Here is an 18,932-nt window from a genome sequence, read left to right as displayed (position 1 = left end):
GGAATTTCCTCAAGTTAGAGAAAACATCTGTCACAAAGTTAAAATATGATACTTTTGCTATACTTTTGTATATTAGAATTTTATTCAGCCAGAAGGGGAAACAACTACATATATTGAATGTTTCCAGAAATGCCTAAAGAACATATTTTCCAATCAGATTTAAGGTTTAAAACTTTTACAAAATGTAATCTTAAAAATAGCAGAAAAGCATCAATGTACTTGATAATGTTCATATATCCTATCCTCGTTACTACTTACAAAAAACACACAAAGCATCTCAAATGTGAATCTCCAAAAGCATTTATAGCCTTAAAGAGAAAAAAATGTATCACGTTAAAAATACTTACCCAGATTACTATCAAAGAGGCGGCATAATATGATGTTAACAACATGGAATTTCCAAACATCAAAAGAAAGCACAGTCCAAGTGAACCCTAAAGTAATACAAAATATAAATATCTGAAAATTTGATGTAATAGAAATTAATAAAAATAAAATTTATCCACTGTGTAATGACCTTTGTACACCATACTAAATTGAAGAAATCACAAGATAAAGAAAAACTTCAAATTAAATGCCTATAGTAACCCAGCATCCTTCTTAATTTGTAGTCTTTAAAAGCAACTTATCTAAAGGACATTTTTCTTCCAGAACCTTTAATGAATCAGAAAGAATTTTTAAATAACGTTTACCCAACAGTTCAGAAAATGTAGTTGGATAACTTTCAAAACCAGTCTTAACAGTCAGAATAACTAAAAAGTAGTAAGAACCAGTCAGTACACTACTGTGAAAGGGGACAGTAGCGATGGAATGATGAACAATCAAATCTAAGATTTTTTTGTGATGAGATCAAGAGATCAAAGAAAGATCTAGCTAAAAGGAGATAGGACAACAACAACTAATGTTAAACCTTTTGACACAAAAGGCAAATGGAAATTTCAGTGAGAGATATTAAACATGGGGGACAAGATGTCACAGTTTAGATAATACTCAAAGTTTCCAAAGCTTTCTTAATTTTTTAAAGCTAAGCATTCTGAAGTTTAATTTCATAAAGTTATGGACCAACAAGAACAACAGTTTTCTATCATTATTGTGACTTCTCCCATGGAACAATGCTACCTAATCCAACCTAATAATTCGTAGATGAAACAAAGTTTCCAAGAAGGATTTAAATCCAACTTAAAAAGTTTATAGGTTGAAATATCTCCCAGGAGTGTACAGCAGCATTAAAATAAAAACTGATCACCATTAGGGCAAAATAAGTTTTTGTGTAAAAGAAATTGGGTTTTTTTTCCCTTTAGAAGCTGAACAGGGTCATACTTTTACTAAACACTAGGGACTAGTATTTCAACCTAATCAACATTTTCAGATTTGCAGCCACAAGCCATTATTTACACAGCCACAGGCAGACAGGCAATATGCTGAGACTTTTTTTTCAGTTTGATTTTAAGAAGCAATTTTTCCATCAACAAGAAAAACAAACTGCTTCTAGAGTTTTAAAAGCACATTACTGCACCTACACATAGACTTCAGTGAATTCATGTACAGACAGAGCAAACAAAATAAGAAAATCATTACCATATGTGTATAAAGGATCTTCTGCAATTTGAGTGAGTCAATATAACCCATAACATATATAGCAAATAATGAGGCTATCTGTAAAGTGAAAAAAACAGAAAAGCATGAAAAAGTAATTGTAAATGATATGGAAATCTGAAGACTTAAGAAAAAGAAAAACCTTATACGATGCAAATATATCTAGATTACAAATACTGTAAGATTCAACCTCACCTCATTGACAGAGAGGGTAATTCTCCAAGCCATGTCCACGGGTAAAACTGTACATTACTCATAGAAATGGCCTGTTCTAAAGTTGCCTACCTGAGGCAGCAAGGTGCACGTTAAAACGGGCGCTTGTATTGAGCTCTCGTTTTCTTAATGCGCACACAGTCACACCCCTGGGCACCTGAATGCAATATTAAAAATGAGGTGTTGCGTTACAAAAGGATGCACTAGGGAAAAATTGTCCATTCCTAGTGCTCAAATGTATTGGGTGCCCAGAATTGCAACTAGCGCATGCACATTTTATCCCGCTTCAGGCCAACTTCGGCCCTTGCTATTGTGCGTGTATATTTTGTATGAAAGTGTGTTCATAATTTGTTTATTTTTTTTAAATATCAAGCCATTACATTATACCTTTTTTATTTTTTTTTTTATACACGCACAATAGCAAGGGGTGAAATCAGCTTAAGCAGGATAAAATGGATGCGCGCCCATTGCAATTCTGGTCACCCAATGTATTTTTAAATTTCTCATGAGCCTTTGACTCGCAGATTGACTTAACGCCAGCTCCAGGGCTGGAGTTAAATTTTCCGCGTTAAAAAAGGTGTGCGTTGGGAGCCCGACGATTTTCTGCATCGGGGGTAACAATTAATAGCCTCATCTATATGTAATTTATACGTGATGAGCACTATCAGCTACGCATTTGTTTGGGTGCGCGTTTTGGACGTGCTAATCTCCTTATTGCATCGGGTGCTAGTCTAGCGCATCCAAAATGTGCAATCTAACCATGCGTAAACCTGTGCTAGGCTGGGCGCACTTTATTGCATTGGTCCCTCAATGTGTGTAAATGTGCCCGCACCGAGGTGAGGACTTCCTGGAAGCGGGTAGGGGAGGGATTTGCACCACATGCATACTCTTGTATTTACAAAAGTATGCGTGTAATTGCCTGGGAGTAGCTTTGATAAGATGATTTTCAAAGGGAAAGTATGCACCTACATTTCTTTTGAAAACTGGTATTACTTATGTACCGATTGCAAATTTATGCAGGCTGTTATAAAATTATCCGGAGAAAAAAAAGTCTTTCTTTGAAAGTTACAGCAGTAATAATCTGCTAGATTATTTAAAATAACATTACTGTTTCCTTAGTCTTACCTTCTATGTGTCATTTCTTGCATCAACATACTTCATTTTATATATATATAATGATCACACATTTTTCAAATAAAACAAAGAAGCTTACCTGTGGCAGGTACTCGCTGAAGACAACATTTGTGCCACACAAGAGGGGTCAAATATAACCACACTCCGGGCCAAATGGAAACTTCCAGCCCATTATGGGAAAGGCAAATTCCTTTCAATACCCAGGAATGGTAGGTCCCAGGCTGCAGTAGCCCACAAGATACTCTTCATTCCATTTATTCAGCTATGACTTGGGGGAGAACAACTCCAAAGCGAGGTTTGTGCAAATGGTTAACTACTGTTTTCAGAGAACGCCTGCTACAGATAAGTAATTTTGCTTTTTCTGAAGACAAACAATTCACTGAACTCATACAAGTTGGACTCACTAGCTAAGGGTTGTCATACAAAAGGTACCCTGGGGGAATTCTGTGCAAAAAAAAAAAAAAAAAAGTAAAATTCTGCATACTTTAAATTAGGTCAAAATAATATAATATCCATGACAGTCTTAAGTAATTAATTTAAAATGTACTATAGAAAACAGTTATTACTTAAGATGCAGAGGTTTAAATATTTTTTAGCATAATTTCCCTAGAAGTTCACTGTATGAGTGACCCTTCCACTCGCTCTCCCTACTCACCTGGCCACTTTGCTCTCTCAGGCACCAACTCCTCCACCTGTCAGTATCTCTCCCCTCCACCTCTAGGCTCAACCCCTTCCACTATCTGCACTCCCAGAGTTTGACCCTTCTCTCTATACTGCCCCTCACACAGGCTCCCCTCTGTCCTTCTCTCTCTCTCATATACACACACACCCCTCTCTGTTCTGCGCGCACACACACATACACACACACACACACACACCCTCATACAGGCTCCCTCTCTCTCTTGTGCACACACACATCCACACAGGCTCCCTTTCTCTCACGCATACACCCTCACACAGGCTACCTATGACCTGATTTTCCAGGGAGAAAAATCTGCACATAGAGTGCACATGTGTATTTTTTTCCTACATATTGGGTGGGTAATTTTATAAAAGAAAATTTACCTATATGGGTAAATCAATGTTTTACCCACATAAATGCCTTTTAAAACTGTTTTCTATCCCTCATCTCTACTGAATAAACACTATCTGCACTTCTAAAAGAGTGATAAACCTACAGCACCAAAATAAATATTTCCCTTTTTTTTTTAAACTGTGTGAGAGGTGAAGATTATCTTGCATAATTGTGAGAATAAGTTAATGACTAATCTAAATGAATTATACAGTAGTATAACAAACAACGTTTTTAAATGAAGCTACAAAAAAAAGTTACTAGCCTGTAAATATAGTGACTCCAGTTCTTTTCACCATTGACTATAAAACCATAGAAACTAGTGAACGTTTTGTATTTATTGAGAAAATCTATGAAAAACATTTTCATAGTATAAATATGAAAAGTTGAAAGGTTAGCACAGTAGCTCTTTAAAAATGAATGAAAACAAATCACATCCCTTTGTAGTTAATTTGACCGATCTTTTCAAGTTATCCAGAAACTATCAGAGATCTGAGAGCTCCCCCTGCTGTCTGGCTAACTTCTGTGGAAGTGTTCCCTCGGCATGGTTAAATTTTAGCTGCTAAGTGCGGAAGTTCAGTAAGTCTACTCGGAAGAATATCTGTCCTAAACTTAACCAAATAACTTTTTGGGGTATATTCTGTAGAACACTTTACCAGGTATGTTCCTCTGAATATCTGGGAAAATCTTCTAGCTAACTTTACCCTCACCAGCCGGCCAATATCAACCACATCCTTTTTATTTCACATATCCACAGTATATGCAGTTTTCGCTACATTCTCCATAGCTTTCAGAGGGATGGGAAGACAGAGACTCATTTAGTGGGCAAATTTTAATAGCCTGACTAGGTGCCAGGCCCATGAGTGTTTTAGCACTGGTAGCTAATTTTCAAAAAGAAAGTTTCTACAGAAAGCTAGCTACAAGATCTGCAGGTACAGAAGTTATCTTCATCAAGCTTTTGTTGACGTTTTCTTACTGGCTTGCCTGTTTTTTGTTTGCTTTCACAGTGTATGTTAAATGAGTCATGATTTTATTTACTCAGTTTTTATTTTTTAAATTGCATATATTTTCTATTGTATATTTATTTGTGCTGTAACTCCTTCAGAGTACTTCTTGCATATTAGCGAGTAATACGTTTTTCTACAGAAATAAATAAAACACTTGTGGATCTTGCCACTCCTATTTCTGCAAGTTGGCTGCATGCTGGACAATGCAAGTGTATAACTAAAAATAAATATACACATGCACAACCCTGCCTCGACCTTCTCCCTTTAACATCCTTTCTCCATGGATAAATTCAGCCTCTTAGTGAAATTTGGAGGCTATATTTTCTCATCTGAACAATATTTTAGTTATCTAGTTAGATCATTCTGAAACTTTTCCTCTTCATTAAGAACTTGAAGGCATCTCTAGCCTCTCCTACCACTGGGTCATGAAATACAACAAATATAGCAGATAATTAGTAGGAAATTAACTAGGTTAATAAGTTAATTCTCACACAAGCTTTGCATGAAATATTCTCAAGCACAGCTACAAAACATTTTAATCAATCCACTTCTAACATACACTCATACAAGGGTCTCTGTCTTCGTATCTGAGATTTATGAGAAAAGCCAGGACATCTGGCCACCAGATCCATCACCAGCACTGAGTAATGCCTACTATTGTATCAAATGGTATGTAATAGTAAGCAGAAACAAAAGAGCAGAACATGTGGACCATTTGTCATTTCTGACAAATTCTATAGTTTATGATCACAAAAGGAACAGGAATCTTTTTTTTTTTTTTAAATAGCAGAAGCACCTTCACACTTCTTGTCTGTCCCAGTCATTGTGCAACATAAATGTCTGACTTACACAATGCAGATCATTATGGAAATATTTGTAATGGGACACATTATTCTTGTAGAAATACTTGCATTATCTCGTTTGGGAAGAGGGAGCAAGGTGCCCAACTGAGCACCTATCATGGTGCCATGCCAGTGTGAATTACCATCCATGAAAACATTTGCCATGTTTTCTGCAGCAGTGTTATTGGAAATATTAAAAATACTTTCAAGGGTCATACTTGCACTTAACAGGGAGACCCGTTTACTCGCTTGCTTTTATGTGTGGATTATTGGCACGGGTTTTGAGCACAGATGCGGCCGCTTATTACATAGGCCCTTACCACGCATAGGTATGTGCATTTTTCCATACGTGCATCAATTTCTGCATGCAAATCATTTGCATAATTTATTTTTTTACATCCCGTGGAAGCGCCAGCTTCAGCTGCGCGCGGTGATCAAAACCCGAGCTTGTAACTAGTGCCTGTTTTGCCTCAGCCCCAAGGAGTCCATATTACAAACATTCTTCATCCAATTTCAGTTTAGTTTAAAAATAAAAGACACCCAATAATGTAGCTTTTTCTAACATCTTTGTTTTAGCCTGTTCCAGTTAAATCAGATCCAGTCCCCCTTACAATATTTCAACAGAAGAGATCTGTTCCCTGATTTGTAGATCTCATCCTTAGAGCTGGCAAATAATAAACCTTAGAATTATGAAGAATAGTGTCTTTGAACCTGAAGAACTAATGGGTGGCAGGGGCATTTTCAAACAGCTATTTTTTTTTTTTAACAGTAAAAAGGCATTTCCACATGTAAGAACCTTTGACAAATGCCTTATTAAATAATTTTAAAACTGGTCACTTTTTACCAATTTTCAAAGTGAAAGTGAAAACTGCCCACACACATGCTAAGTTGTAAGGGTAGATTTTCTGAGTAAAAATATGCACATGCTTTTGAAAATTCAAGAGTGTGTGTGTAACTCCTAACCCTGTCCCAGAGAAAACTTCATCTCTGAGGGTAAAATTAAAGTGGCCGTCTCAATCACATATTTTTTAAATTGCCTCCAGATAAAGTTCCTTCTTTAAAGAAAATATTCTTCTTGCCTCAAAAAAGCACTCCTATATTGCATAGTTTAGGGTTAGATATATCTAATCTTTCCAATTTCCTTGAAACTTCTGGGGTTGAAGTAATTGAGAGGTCTGCTTTGTTTATTACCTTTTTCTCTGAAAATGACTTAGGAATAATTATGAAGAATTATTTCAAGAATATTAAATCTTTATTCTTGGGGGGTGAGGTTCGGATTTTTCCGGATTTAGCTAAATCCACACAAATGCGAAGGAAAAGATTTATTTCCATGCATGCAGAGGTTTTGGATTTAGGGGGTACCTGTGTTTTAAGGTATCCATGTAAGTGCGTTATAAAACTCTCTGGGAACACATATATTTTTTCAGCTCGGAACAGCTACAGGCTTTTCTTGAGTCACGAGCGAAGGAACCTGCATGATATAGGTGGGGGTCTATAATTTAAATATATCTGAGATGTCAGACAGCCCCTATGTTAATTGCTTAGTTTATTTTTCTTAAAGTTCTCCTCAATTTCTGTCCTCTCCATTTTGCCTACATAAGAAAGATACAGGGATAAGATTAAAAATCATATATTTTGATTTGTCTTGGAATTTGTAAAATTGTAATTATGAAATTTTGTCAAGGTTTATCTTGAATTGGTATGCAAAGGTTTTCTTTTGTATCATTTTTAAATCATGATAAATAAAAAAAAAAAAAATTAAAGAGGCTGTAAGTGCTAAGTTTATCCGCAAATGGATAAATGTATGCATCATCCGATGTACTTGAAGATTGGAAGATGGCCAATGTAACCCCTATATTTAAAAAGGGATCCAGGGGTGATCTGGGAAACTATAGACTGGTGATCCTGACTTCAGTAAAAGGAAAAATCGTAGAAACTGTTATAAAGAATAAAATCACAAAACATTTAGATAGACATGGTTTTATGGTTCACAGCCAACATGGATTTACCCAAGGGAAGTCTTGCCTCACAAATCTCCTACATTTTTTTTTGAAGGGGGTGAATAAACATGTGGACAAAGGTGAACTAGTAGATGTGGTGAATTTGAATTTTCAGAAGGCATTCGACAAAGTCCCGCATGAGAGGCTTCTAAGAAAACTAAAAAGTCATGGAATGGGAAGCGATGTCCTTTGGTGGATTGCAAACTGGTTAAAAGTCAGGAAAACAAAGAGTAGGATTAAAATGGTCAGTTTTCACAGTGGAAAAGCTAAACAGTGGAGTGCCTCAGGGATCTGTACTTGAACCAGTGCTTTTTAATATATTTATAAATGATCTGGAAAGGGGTACGACGAGTGAGGTTATCAAATTTGTGGATGACACAAAACTATTCAGAGTAATTAAATCTCAAGCAGATTGTGATGAATTGCAGGAGAACCTTGCGAGACTGGAAAATTGGATTTCCAAATAGCAGAGGAAATGTTAGAAAATGTTAGGAAGGGAATGGTAAATAAAAAACAGAGGATGTCATAATGTCTCTGTATCGCTCCATGGTGAGACCACACCTTGAATACTGTGTGCAATTTTGGTCACCGCATTTCAAAAAGGATATAGCTGCACTGGAGAAAGTGCAGAGAAGGGTGACCAAAATGATAAGGGGCATGGGATGATTGCCCTATGAGGAAAAGCTAAAGGGCTGTTCAGTTTGGAGAAGTGACAACTGAGGGAGGATATAATAAAAGTCTACAAAATCATGAAAGGACTTGAACAAGTTAATGTAAATCAGTTATTTACTCTCTCAGATAATAGAAGAACCAGGGGGCACTCCATGAAGTTAGCAAGTCGCTCATTTAAAACAAATTGAAGAAAATTCTTTTTCACTCAGCGCAAAGTTAAACTCTGGAATTCATTGCCAGAGGATGTGGTTACAGGGGTTAATGTAACTGGGTTTATAAAAGGTTTGGATAAGTTCCTAGAGGAAAAATCTATAAACTGCTATTACGGTAATTAAAAAGCAATAGTGGCATGTGATTTATCTAATGTCTGGGTACTTGTGGCTTAGATTGGCCACTGTTGGAAACAGGATACTGGGCTTGATGGACCCTTGGTCTGACCAGAATAGTATATCTTATGTTATGTTCTTATTTAAGGAAATAACTAAAAGGCATTACTGAAATGTTAGTGATGGCCTTTCTACCAGGGTAATGTTTTTTATGTTTTGACTAATTTTTTTTGGTCTGAATATCTGCAGTTACAATACTTGATATTTAATAAAACTGAAATCTCTAAGAATTTGCCCTCTCCTGACCAAAAACAGATTTAGGTGAATCAAGCTATTTCACATTAAGATATACAGGTCGATACTGTAACGTGCGGTTGAAGATTTCCCGTCTGTAACGTGCTGAGAGCGCACAATTCGGACGCGTAAGGCGATTCAGCGATACAGTCTCCAGTTTCACGCGTCCTTAGCGCTTCTTAAAACAGACGCATAACCCTTTCCGCACGCAGCATGTATATATGTAAATGAACGAATTAGCTGTATAATGAAGGAATTAGCTATTCCCCTCCGATACTGTGACGCGCGCACAGATTATCTCCTTTGTAGCCCGCTATTTTGCCGCGTCCTTAACCTGTTAGTTTACCGCTACCCTCTACTTGGTGTTAGTGTGGTGTTAGTGTGGTGTTTGAAAATTAAAACGGGAATAAAGTGTAAAAAATGGTGTAAAAAAAGTGTAAAAACATTGCTTACCTGCCCTGGCCCCGTCCGGTCTCCGGTGCAGCCCCAGTCCTGTCCCCTCCTCCCGAAGCAAAAAAACAAAACAAAACTGAAAAAGTAGCAAGGCTTGGGCCTGCTACGATAGTCCCTTCTCCCTTCTCCTCTCCTCCCGATTTCGGCGCTCAAGGCGGCCGGGTGGGCGTGCATTCATCCAGGCAGAGGGAGCCGGAGGCCGCTTTCGCCGCCGGCTCCCTCTGCCTGGATGAATGCACGCCCACCCGGCCGCCTTGAGCGCCGAAATCGGGAGGAGAGGAGAAGGGAGAAGGGACTATCGTAGCAGGCCCAAGCCTTGCTACTTTTTCAGTTTTGTTTTGTTTTTTTGCTTCGGGAGGAGGAGACAGGACTGGGGCTGCACCGGAGACCGGACGGGGCCAGGGCAGGTGAGCGGGGGCTGGGGGATAGTTTGCCGAGCATCGGGGAACATAACTGTCCACTTCCTGGTACCTGTCATTTCAAATGTCATTTGAAATGACAGATACCAGCGCGGCCGTGAAGCGTTAGGCCCGCGAACCCAGGATACTGTATAGGCGCTCTATACAGTAAAATGGGTTGCGCGGGCCTAACGCTTGCCTAAGGCTTCGCAGCCGCAGCATGCATTTGCATGCAATTAGAAGAGAGTATAGAGCGGTAGGTGAAGAGAACTGTGCGTGCGGGGAACGAGGGTGCGCCTGACACTGCCGCACTGTTTCTACCGCGGCCTTAGAGTATCGACCCGATAGTTAGTTAATGTTTCATGGGACTAAAGGAATATTTAAAAAAAAAAAAGTTTCCTAGCTTTTATGAAACTCTGTAATAAAGATTGTTCTTTCAATATATGGGCTCAATAACATTTGACATACAGTACTTATATGTACAGACTTATTAGCTCTTTTAAATGAAAGCACAATAAAAACATGTAAGTCTTACAGTGAGTAAATGAAATTTGGTTTCATATCACAGCTGTGTTATACTTGCTTTTCAGCATTTTAGAGACAAAAGAAGATGCCAATTAACAGTGCCAAACTATTTTATTTAAAAAGGTTGAATTATTTCTTACCTGATAATTTCCTTTCCTCTAAGGAAGACATGCCAATCCTCACCAGTGGATTATGCATTCTTACCAGTAGAGGGAGATGGAGACAAGTGACTCGCTGCAAAAAGCAAACTGTAGACAACTAATTATACCTGACACATGATTCTTAACAGTCAATGACTCATTACCTCCACCTAACTTGGAAGCACCGAGCTCAGGTAAAAGATTAATAATAAAAGCTGATTACATAGGCTGGTTTTCACTTCAAACGACTCAGAACCAAGCAATAATCTGCATCCACCTTGAAGGAATGGATGAAGTGAAAACAAAACCACAAGTAGGCAGCCCAGAGCTGGATGGAGGATTGGCCTGCCTTCCTTAGAAGAAAAGAAATTACCACCTTCCTCTGCACTCAGGCAGGCAAACCCACACCGGTGGGATCTACTAAAGCTATTCTCGAAACGGGTGGGAGGGAGCGCAAGCAACCATCAACACCGCCCTTGCGAAATCCGCATCCTCTTGAGTTTTAACATCCAAGTGATAATGCTTGGCAAAAGTATGTAAGGAGGAACACATTGGAATGAGACCACAGTCGAGTCTCCACCCATGAGACTGCCTGCACTCTAAGTGAAACGGGACCTGACTCGCCTAGGCAATGGTACCTCTGCACCTACATACGCTGTTTTGATAACCTCTTTAACCCAACAGGCCACTACAGCCTGTGACGCTAGTTCTTGATGTCTATCTCCACCATGGAGACCAAACAGTCAAGCAGTCTTTCGCCAGTAGCAAGCAACTCTCAGGTACCTCAAGCATGTAATTTCATATGTAAGACACATAACTACCTATTCCCACTGCCCCTGTCCAGTGCCGGCAGAGAATGAGACTAATTCAAGAGGAACTCTGACTCCACCTCTGGCAAACAGGAAGGTACAGACTTAATCTGCATCACCCCCGGAGTTATCCACAGAAAAGGCTCTTGACAAGAGAAAGCTGACAGTCTGGAAATGCACTTCGTTGAACATTTAGCAACCAGGAAAATCATTTTCAAGATAAGTAGCTGCAAAGAGAGACCACTCAGCCGCCGAAAGTTGGGGCCTGCCAAAAAACTCAACAGCAGGCCGAGGTCCCAAAGAGGCACCGGCAGACGCCTAAAAGGACATAGAAGTTGAACTCCCTCCAAAAACAGAGAAACATCTAGATGGAAGAACAAAGTCTACCATCAATATGACCTTTGTAACATGCCAGTGCTGCTACCAGAACCTGTCAGAAGGTTAGGGCCAGACCCTTACTAATCCTGCCTACAGAAAACCCAGGACTAGCGGGGTTTCCACTCTGAAAGGGTGAAAATCTCTCATTCAGTATCAACTTTCACTGTTGGAAAACAACTACACCTCAGCAGGTGAGCCCTCTAAAGAGCCAAAACATAAGACAGAATCAACCCCGATTTGACAGGGCGTACCATCCCGGGATGACTTGCAAACTTCCGTATTACCCTGATGAACATTGGCCAGGGAGGGAACTCATATAGCATCTCACTCCACAGCCCATTGTAGAATAAGAGCATCGATTCTCAACATTCCCACATCATGTGCACGACTATAGAACTGTCACATCATCATGCTGTGGTAACATGCCATCAGATCCAGATATGTCTGGACCCATCGTAAGACTCTGAACTGAAAAACGTCCTCTGCCAGCTCCCACTGTCCTGATCCAAGTACCGCCAGCTGAGAAAATTGGTCCTCACATTGTTCGTCCTGGCATTGTGAGAGGCTGGTATCCTTTGGATATGCTGTTCTGCCCATTTCAAGAGAGCATCTATTTCCACCAACATCTAATGACAACTCCTACAGCCTCAATGGTTTACATAGGCGACTGTGGTTGCCTTGTCTGATATCACTTTCACCACTCGTCCTAGCAACCCCTCGACAAACCATAAGCATGCCAAGCGATCCGGACAAGCTTCCAATTGATTGAAGGATCCCTGTTGATCCTTGGTATTCCACCGACCTTAAGCCATCTTCTCTTGGTAGGGAGCCTCCCAATCTAGGTGATTCGTCCCCATTGTGAGCACTTACACCAGTGACTGCAGAAACCACAGCACCAGCAGTACCTGCTAACACGAACACAGATGAGTCCTCGTTCAAGGTACTACCTCCAACATTGCCGCCAACGACTTGGAGTCCCAGAAATAACTCCACACCATTGGATGAATAGCCAATCTCAAGGATTGAACTTGAGTCTCCAATTGATGGATACATTGCTCTGGTAAGTCCTGCCTCGTGCCGTATCAAATCTCACTCTGAGGTAGTCCAAATCTGTGTCGGCTGTAGGCTGTGTTTGGCTACGTTTACTATGCTGTCCAGCTCAAGAAGAAGGTAGATCACCTTGTGAGATGCCCCTTGATACTCTTCCACAAACTTGACCAAATCACCGAACCATCCAGATATGGATGGACCAAAATACCCCCCCCCCCTTGTGCAGAGACACCGCTGCTATCCCCATGATCTTGGAGAAGGTTCTAAGCACCATAGCCAGGCAAAACAGCCGGCTTGACACTGATAATGCTGTCCTAGAATGGCAAAACGTAGAAACCACCGATGTTCCTGTCATACAAGGGTATGTAGATATGCGGCCATCAGAACGAGAGACGGAAGCAGGACTTCTTTCTGCACCACCATAAAATGGAGAAATGCAAAATTCCATTCTGATGTGCACTATATACAAATGCTGTTTGACCCCTTTCAGATCCAGGAAGCATCGAAAGGAGTCCTCTTTCTTCTTGGGCACGACAAAGTAAATGGAATAGCACCCAGTATTTTCCTGCAGTTTGGGAACTGGAATTACGGCGCTGAGGTCTGTCAAACTTCTTTCCACTGCCCCTCTCTTTGCTATATAGTTACATGGATAACCCGTGAGGGCATCCGAAGGGAATCGAAGAAACTCTAGAGCCCAGCTGCCTCTCATTACAAGACCCACTGGTCTGTCGCAAACTGGGTCCAACTTGGATAAAAGTGGGATATTCACTCGCCTATCTCTGGAACCTGTAGGTGGACACGCGTACCTTCATTATGAGGACGAAGTTGTTCCAGCATTGGAGCCAGACTCTGTATTCGGCTCTCTGTCCAAAAGGACTGCGAGCCTGCAACATGAAGCGACTTCTGATTTTCGATCTGCTGTAGAAGCGAAAATGCCAGGAATCCCTGGAGTGGTTCTTCGCCCCAAAAGAGTGTGCAGCTACTCTGTAGTGCTCTGGCAAACACAGAATCTTGGAATCATCCCATCAATTCGGCAACCTCTCCAACTCAAGTTTGAATAAGAGAGAGAGAGAGACCCTTAGAGGGCAACTTTGTCAAAATCAACTTAGAAATTGTATCTGTCGACCAGTTCCACAGTCACTGAAGGTGTCTTGCCACTATAACAGAAACTACTCCTCTAGCTGCCATCCACACTGAGTCATAGCCTGAATCAGCTAGAAATGCGGCTCCTGGTTCCAACACAGGCCTGAGTAGGACACAAGCTTGCTTAAGAAACCAGACAGCAGCAAGAAACTATTTGCAAATGCATTACCACTGCCTTAAATGCCTGCCTGAGGATAGGTTCAATCTTTCCATAAGGGCTCCCTTCAGAGCCACCACCCCTTTCAACCAGGATGGTGGTCCACAGTGACCGCACACACCAGGACATCAACCTCTGGGAATCTAACTGCTCTTTTGCCCTCGTGTCTAGGGTTACAGCCCGCCAAATATCAGGCCCCCCCCCCCTTTAAAATTTTCTACCAGGGTGTAACACTCAAGGTTATTTCCCGCACTGGTTCCAGGAGTGGCAACAAAAACCGGATGGCTTTCTTAAAGTAACCAAGATGGAAACCTTCCTCTACACTCCCGTAATGCCTCTATTCCAAGTGTTTTTAGGGTTTGAGTTAATAAACCCGATCCTGTGAAAGAAAACAGCGCAGAGACTCATGTGGCTCCAAGTCCGGTGGGATTTTATTTTCCTCCAAAGGTGAGGAGCCCAAATCCTCCATGGACTCATCTGTCAAGCCATTCTTTTTGGTGCTTGCCTGACTTGCTTGCAAAGTGGGAAGGCCTATGATGCTTCCCTTCCTTACCGGCCTACTTGGCTCCCGCTGGGTGCCTTTTCATAAAAGTTTGCAAACCATGGAAAAAATTTGCACCCAGGAAAAGGATGCCGAATCCCTCTCTGGATCCATGGGGCCGACCAAAGCACTCTCCATGCCCCACTCCACCGGAGATGTCACGCCCCTAGGAAACAGTCACTGAGCAGCGCATCTCCCTCTCCGCTCTCCCCACCAATCTCATTTGGCCGAGGAAACGTCCAAACAGCAGCAAAATCTCCTTAAGCAGCTAAGTAACACTGGTCTCGGTGAAGAGAGAGTGACAGCTGGTTTGCCCTTACTTGGAAAGCCACACCATGGGAGGCCTCTCAGTTTTTCTAACCCACGGCACCATTATCCTTCTCAAAGGGGCTGCCTTATGTCCAGCAGCCTCCTCTATGCTGCTAAAACACCAACGACTCACCAGGGTGTGCGCACGTATGCGTGAAACTCAAGCCCACTGTGTGTATGTTCGCGCACATTTAAGCTAAGGTCCTACTGCACGCACAAGATAAATCCCAGCCACAGCCTTACCACATGTCACAGCAACTTATGCTTTCCTCACGCGGCCGGTGGTACGGGAGGTACGGGAACGGTGGTATGGGAGCTCAGAAGCACATCTGCTGCCCGAACTAATGGCATCATCAGTTCGCCTCCCCACTCCAGTCCCCGGGGATCAATTAGAGGTGCGAGGGGGATTAGCGCTGGTGGGGGAGAAGACGGCCTGCTAGGGAAGGGAAGGCTCCCTATATTTTCTTACCTGATCTCAGACTTCCACATCTGAAATCATGATTGGGCACGTGGCTATGGGGTAACAGGGGGGAGGACACAAACCTTCACTATCAAGCTCCCCCATTCCTTTTCTTAAGCCTAATCCTTGCAAGGTAGACAGGCTCAAATGCTCAACTGAGGGAGAGCCCCAGACTGAGGTCACCACAAGGAGTCCAAATCTGTTTCTGTTTTTTGTTTTTTTTTTAAACAGGCAATCCCCACTAGGGAGATGCATGCCCACCATCTGCTGTAGATGGAGAATACTGGCAGGCTGATGCTGGAGCAGGGCTATATATCGGTGACGTTAGCGAGTCAACTGCCTCCGTCTCCATCTGCTGGTAGAAGTGCATAACCAGCTGGTGTGGATTGGCCTGCCTGAGTGCAGAGAAAAGAACAAAATCTTTGCAAGAAAGCAAACATTACAAAAATACACTCAAACTGTTCTTGAGAACTAATGTTATGGGAGTTGCAACAACATTTCTTGCTCATGTGTGTACATCATAAACAAAGAGTACCTACACTAAATTCAGGACAGGGTTGAGGGAGAGTTGTAGAAGAATGTATTAAAAAAATGTTGAAGAATGCATTCCTCTCATGTCTGAATTGTTCTGGAATGAATGAAAATGGTAGCACAAGTATGCTTTCAGATTGGAAGAGATAAAACACCTTACCTGTGTTAAGAGGACAAACTGTGCGAACTGCCAGGGAAGCATGAAAAAGACATTAGAAACACAAAGTGCAATCAGGCTTCCCCTACCAATATTCGACGTCCTTGAAAAAACAGAATAAATACCAATAAGTTCAAAAGTACTATGCCTTTCAAAATTCATGCATAGAAAAGTAGAGTTTATTATTATAATACTTAAAATACTTAAAATTATTATAATACTTAAAATAATTTAACGTAACCCCATTCACCTGTGCATCTCAGAACAGTGATGCTTTTTAGATCAGACCCCTCTCGGAACAGGGTACTGCATTACTGGCTTCATTTATACAGTGGAAGAAGAATCTTTCTAAAGCATCTTCAGATACACTAAGGGGCAGATTTTTAAAAAGTACGCGCGCGCGTACTTTTGTTCGCACAACTGCCGAAAACAAAAGTACGCCAGATTTTAAAAGATACGCGCGTAGCCGCGCGTATCTTTTAAAATCCGGGGTCGGCGCGCGCAAGGCTGCGCAAAATCAGCAGCCTGTGCGCGCAGCTGCACAGCCTGCCTCCGGTTCCCTCCAAGGCTACTCCGAAATTGGAGCGGCCTCTGCGGGAACTTTCTTTCCGGCGCCCCCCACCTTCCCTTTCCTTCCCCTAACTAACCCGCCCCTCTGCCATAACTAATTCCCCCCTACCTTTATTTCAAAAGTTACGTCTGCCCGAGGCATGTGTAAGATGCGCGCGCCTGCACGCCATGTTCCGGTCTGGGGGCTCGTCCGGAGGCTGCGTCCACGCCCCCGGAACGCCCCTAGGCCGGAACCACGCTCGCAGCCCTGCCCCCCAATGATGTGCCGACCAACCAAGCCCCCCTCCCCCCCCCCCCCCCCAGGAAAGCCCTGGGCCTCACGCTCGGCGCGCGCAGGGGGTGGAAGGGGATAGCTTTTCGGGGGTTACACGCATACCCCTTTGAAAATCTGCCCCTAAGAGGATGATGCCAGTGCAGCTTGTCTATATTCCATCACATTAAAAACAAATAAATACCCATTAAAATACTTGTCAACCATTTATGTGCCCTGATACCAGAGGAATCAATAGGAAAACAAATTAAAAGTAAACAAAATTAGAAATCCTCTGTTTATGCTGAAAATATAAGGACCTATGCACTAAAGTTTAGCATGGACACTAGGATCATTTAACACGTGCTTAAATTAGCATGCTATGCACTAACAGACTAGTGTGCAAGCTAAATCGGAAGCAGAAGCCATTTTAGCAATTATGTACTGAAATTAGCATGTACCCGCACGAAAATGAAGGCTCGTCATATGCAAATGATCTACCCCTTAATGTGTTCCCATTAAAAGCTCAAACTGCCTGCATTCTGGCAAATCTTTTGCAAAAATAAAAGCAAAACTATGCAGGTAGTTTTGCTTTGATTACTGCCCACAGAAAACTACCCACACAGGGTTGCACCTGCTATTTGTTTGGGTATTTAAATGCTAATTTGCATGGGTAGTTTTGATTATTCAAAACTATCCGTGTCAGAGGTCTCCCCTAACCAAGCCCCTACCCAGGAAAATCTTGTAACATATGAGGGCAAAACCACATTGCTGACATACATAGGAGTACTTTAACCCTTGTAAGGCATGGACAATAATCACAAAGCCATTTATGTGGGTAAAATAGCATTTTACCAGTGGAAAGGGCATTTTGATAATTGCACTCTAAACATAGTATGCTCTTCCCAACCTACTATTTAGCATGCATCTGATACAGGGTACACATTAACACCAACCTCTAACCTGGGATTAACTTTTTAGCTCACAAATACATAATTTCCTGCAACTTCTGACCCTGAGCAAAAGGAAACAATTAGTATGGGGATTTCATTTCCCCCATCAAAATCGGCCCAACAACCCCTTTGGGGGCAAACTGTATACCATTCTCTGCATTGCCTCTATTTTGTCTACATCCTTTGGAACTAAACACAATACTCCAGAAAATGTGTCACCAATGATCTATAAAGCAAGGTTACCTCCTTTATTCTAACTGAATATAAGAAATTAAGAAGATGCCATACTGGGTCAAACCAAGTGTCCATCAAGCCCAGCATCTTCTTTCCAACAGTGGCCAATCTAGGTTACAAGTACCTGGCAACTACCCAAACTTTAAGTAGATTCCATGTTACTGGTGCCAGTACAGAAGTGGCTATTCCCTAAGTCAACTTAATTAAAGCAAAGTTGCTTACCTGTAACAGGTGTTCTTCTAAGACAGCAGGATGTTAGTCCTCACAAATGAACGACATCATCGGATGGAGCCCGGCACGGAAAGCTTATGTCCAGCATGCCACTATCCGTGTGTCCATGTGGGGTCCCCCTCTTTAGTCTCGTAACATAGAATTACAAAAAGATAAAATAAACATAGCAGAAAACCCAACTCTTGTGGGGTGGCGGTCAAGTTTCTTGAGACTAACATCCTGCTTTCTAGGAGAACACTTGTTACAGGTAAGGAACTTTGCTTTCTCCTAGGACAAGCAGGATGGCAGTCCTCACATGTGGATGAATGTATAGCTACAGGCTTTCCCCAAACAACAGGTAAGACCAACTCTTACCTAACCAGGTACCAACAGGGACAACACCACAAGTGCTGTTGGTAACAGAGGGAGACAGCTTGAACCCGAAAAAAGGGCTTTAGGCAGAAAGAGCTGGGTTTTACAGATGAAAAATGATTCCAAAGGACAGACT

At 41.6% G+C, this 18,932-nt stretch overlaps 1 protein-coding gene across 5 annotated transcripts in view; it reads right to left on the bottom strand.

The window, feature by feature from the left end:
* Positions 1-18,932, bottom strand: part of DPY19L1 (dpy-19 like C-mannosyltransferase 1) — a 414,496-nt gene that overhangs the window by 229,392 nt on the left and 166,172 nt on the right. For 4 of the 5 annotated variants that reach the window (XM_029589768.1, XM_029589772.1, XM_029589771.1 and 1 more), the window contains 3 exons: positions 16,211-16,310; positions 1,579-1,656; positions 348-434 (listed from right to left, as the gene is read on the bottom strand). In XM_029589768.1, coding sequence (XP_029445628.1) covers positions 348-434; positions 1,579-1,656; positions 16,211-16,310 — 265 coding nt within the window. The remainder of the gene's footprint in view (positions 1-347; positions 435-1,578; positions 1,657-16,210; positions 16,311-18,932) is intronic. The other variant, XM_029589770.1, reaches the window with a different exon arrangement.

The sequence above is a fragment of the Rhinatrema bivittatum genome, chromosome 2 (assembly GCF_901001135.1).
Source record: "Rhinatrema bivittatum chromosome 2, aRhiBiv1.1, whole genome shotgun sequence".
Taxonomy (NCBI): domain Eukaryota; kingdom Metazoa; phylum Chordata; class Amphibia; order Gymnophiona; family Rhinatrematidae; genus Rhinatrema; species Rhinatrema bivittatum.
This window is presented reverse-complemented; position numbering and strand designations above follow the sequence as displayed.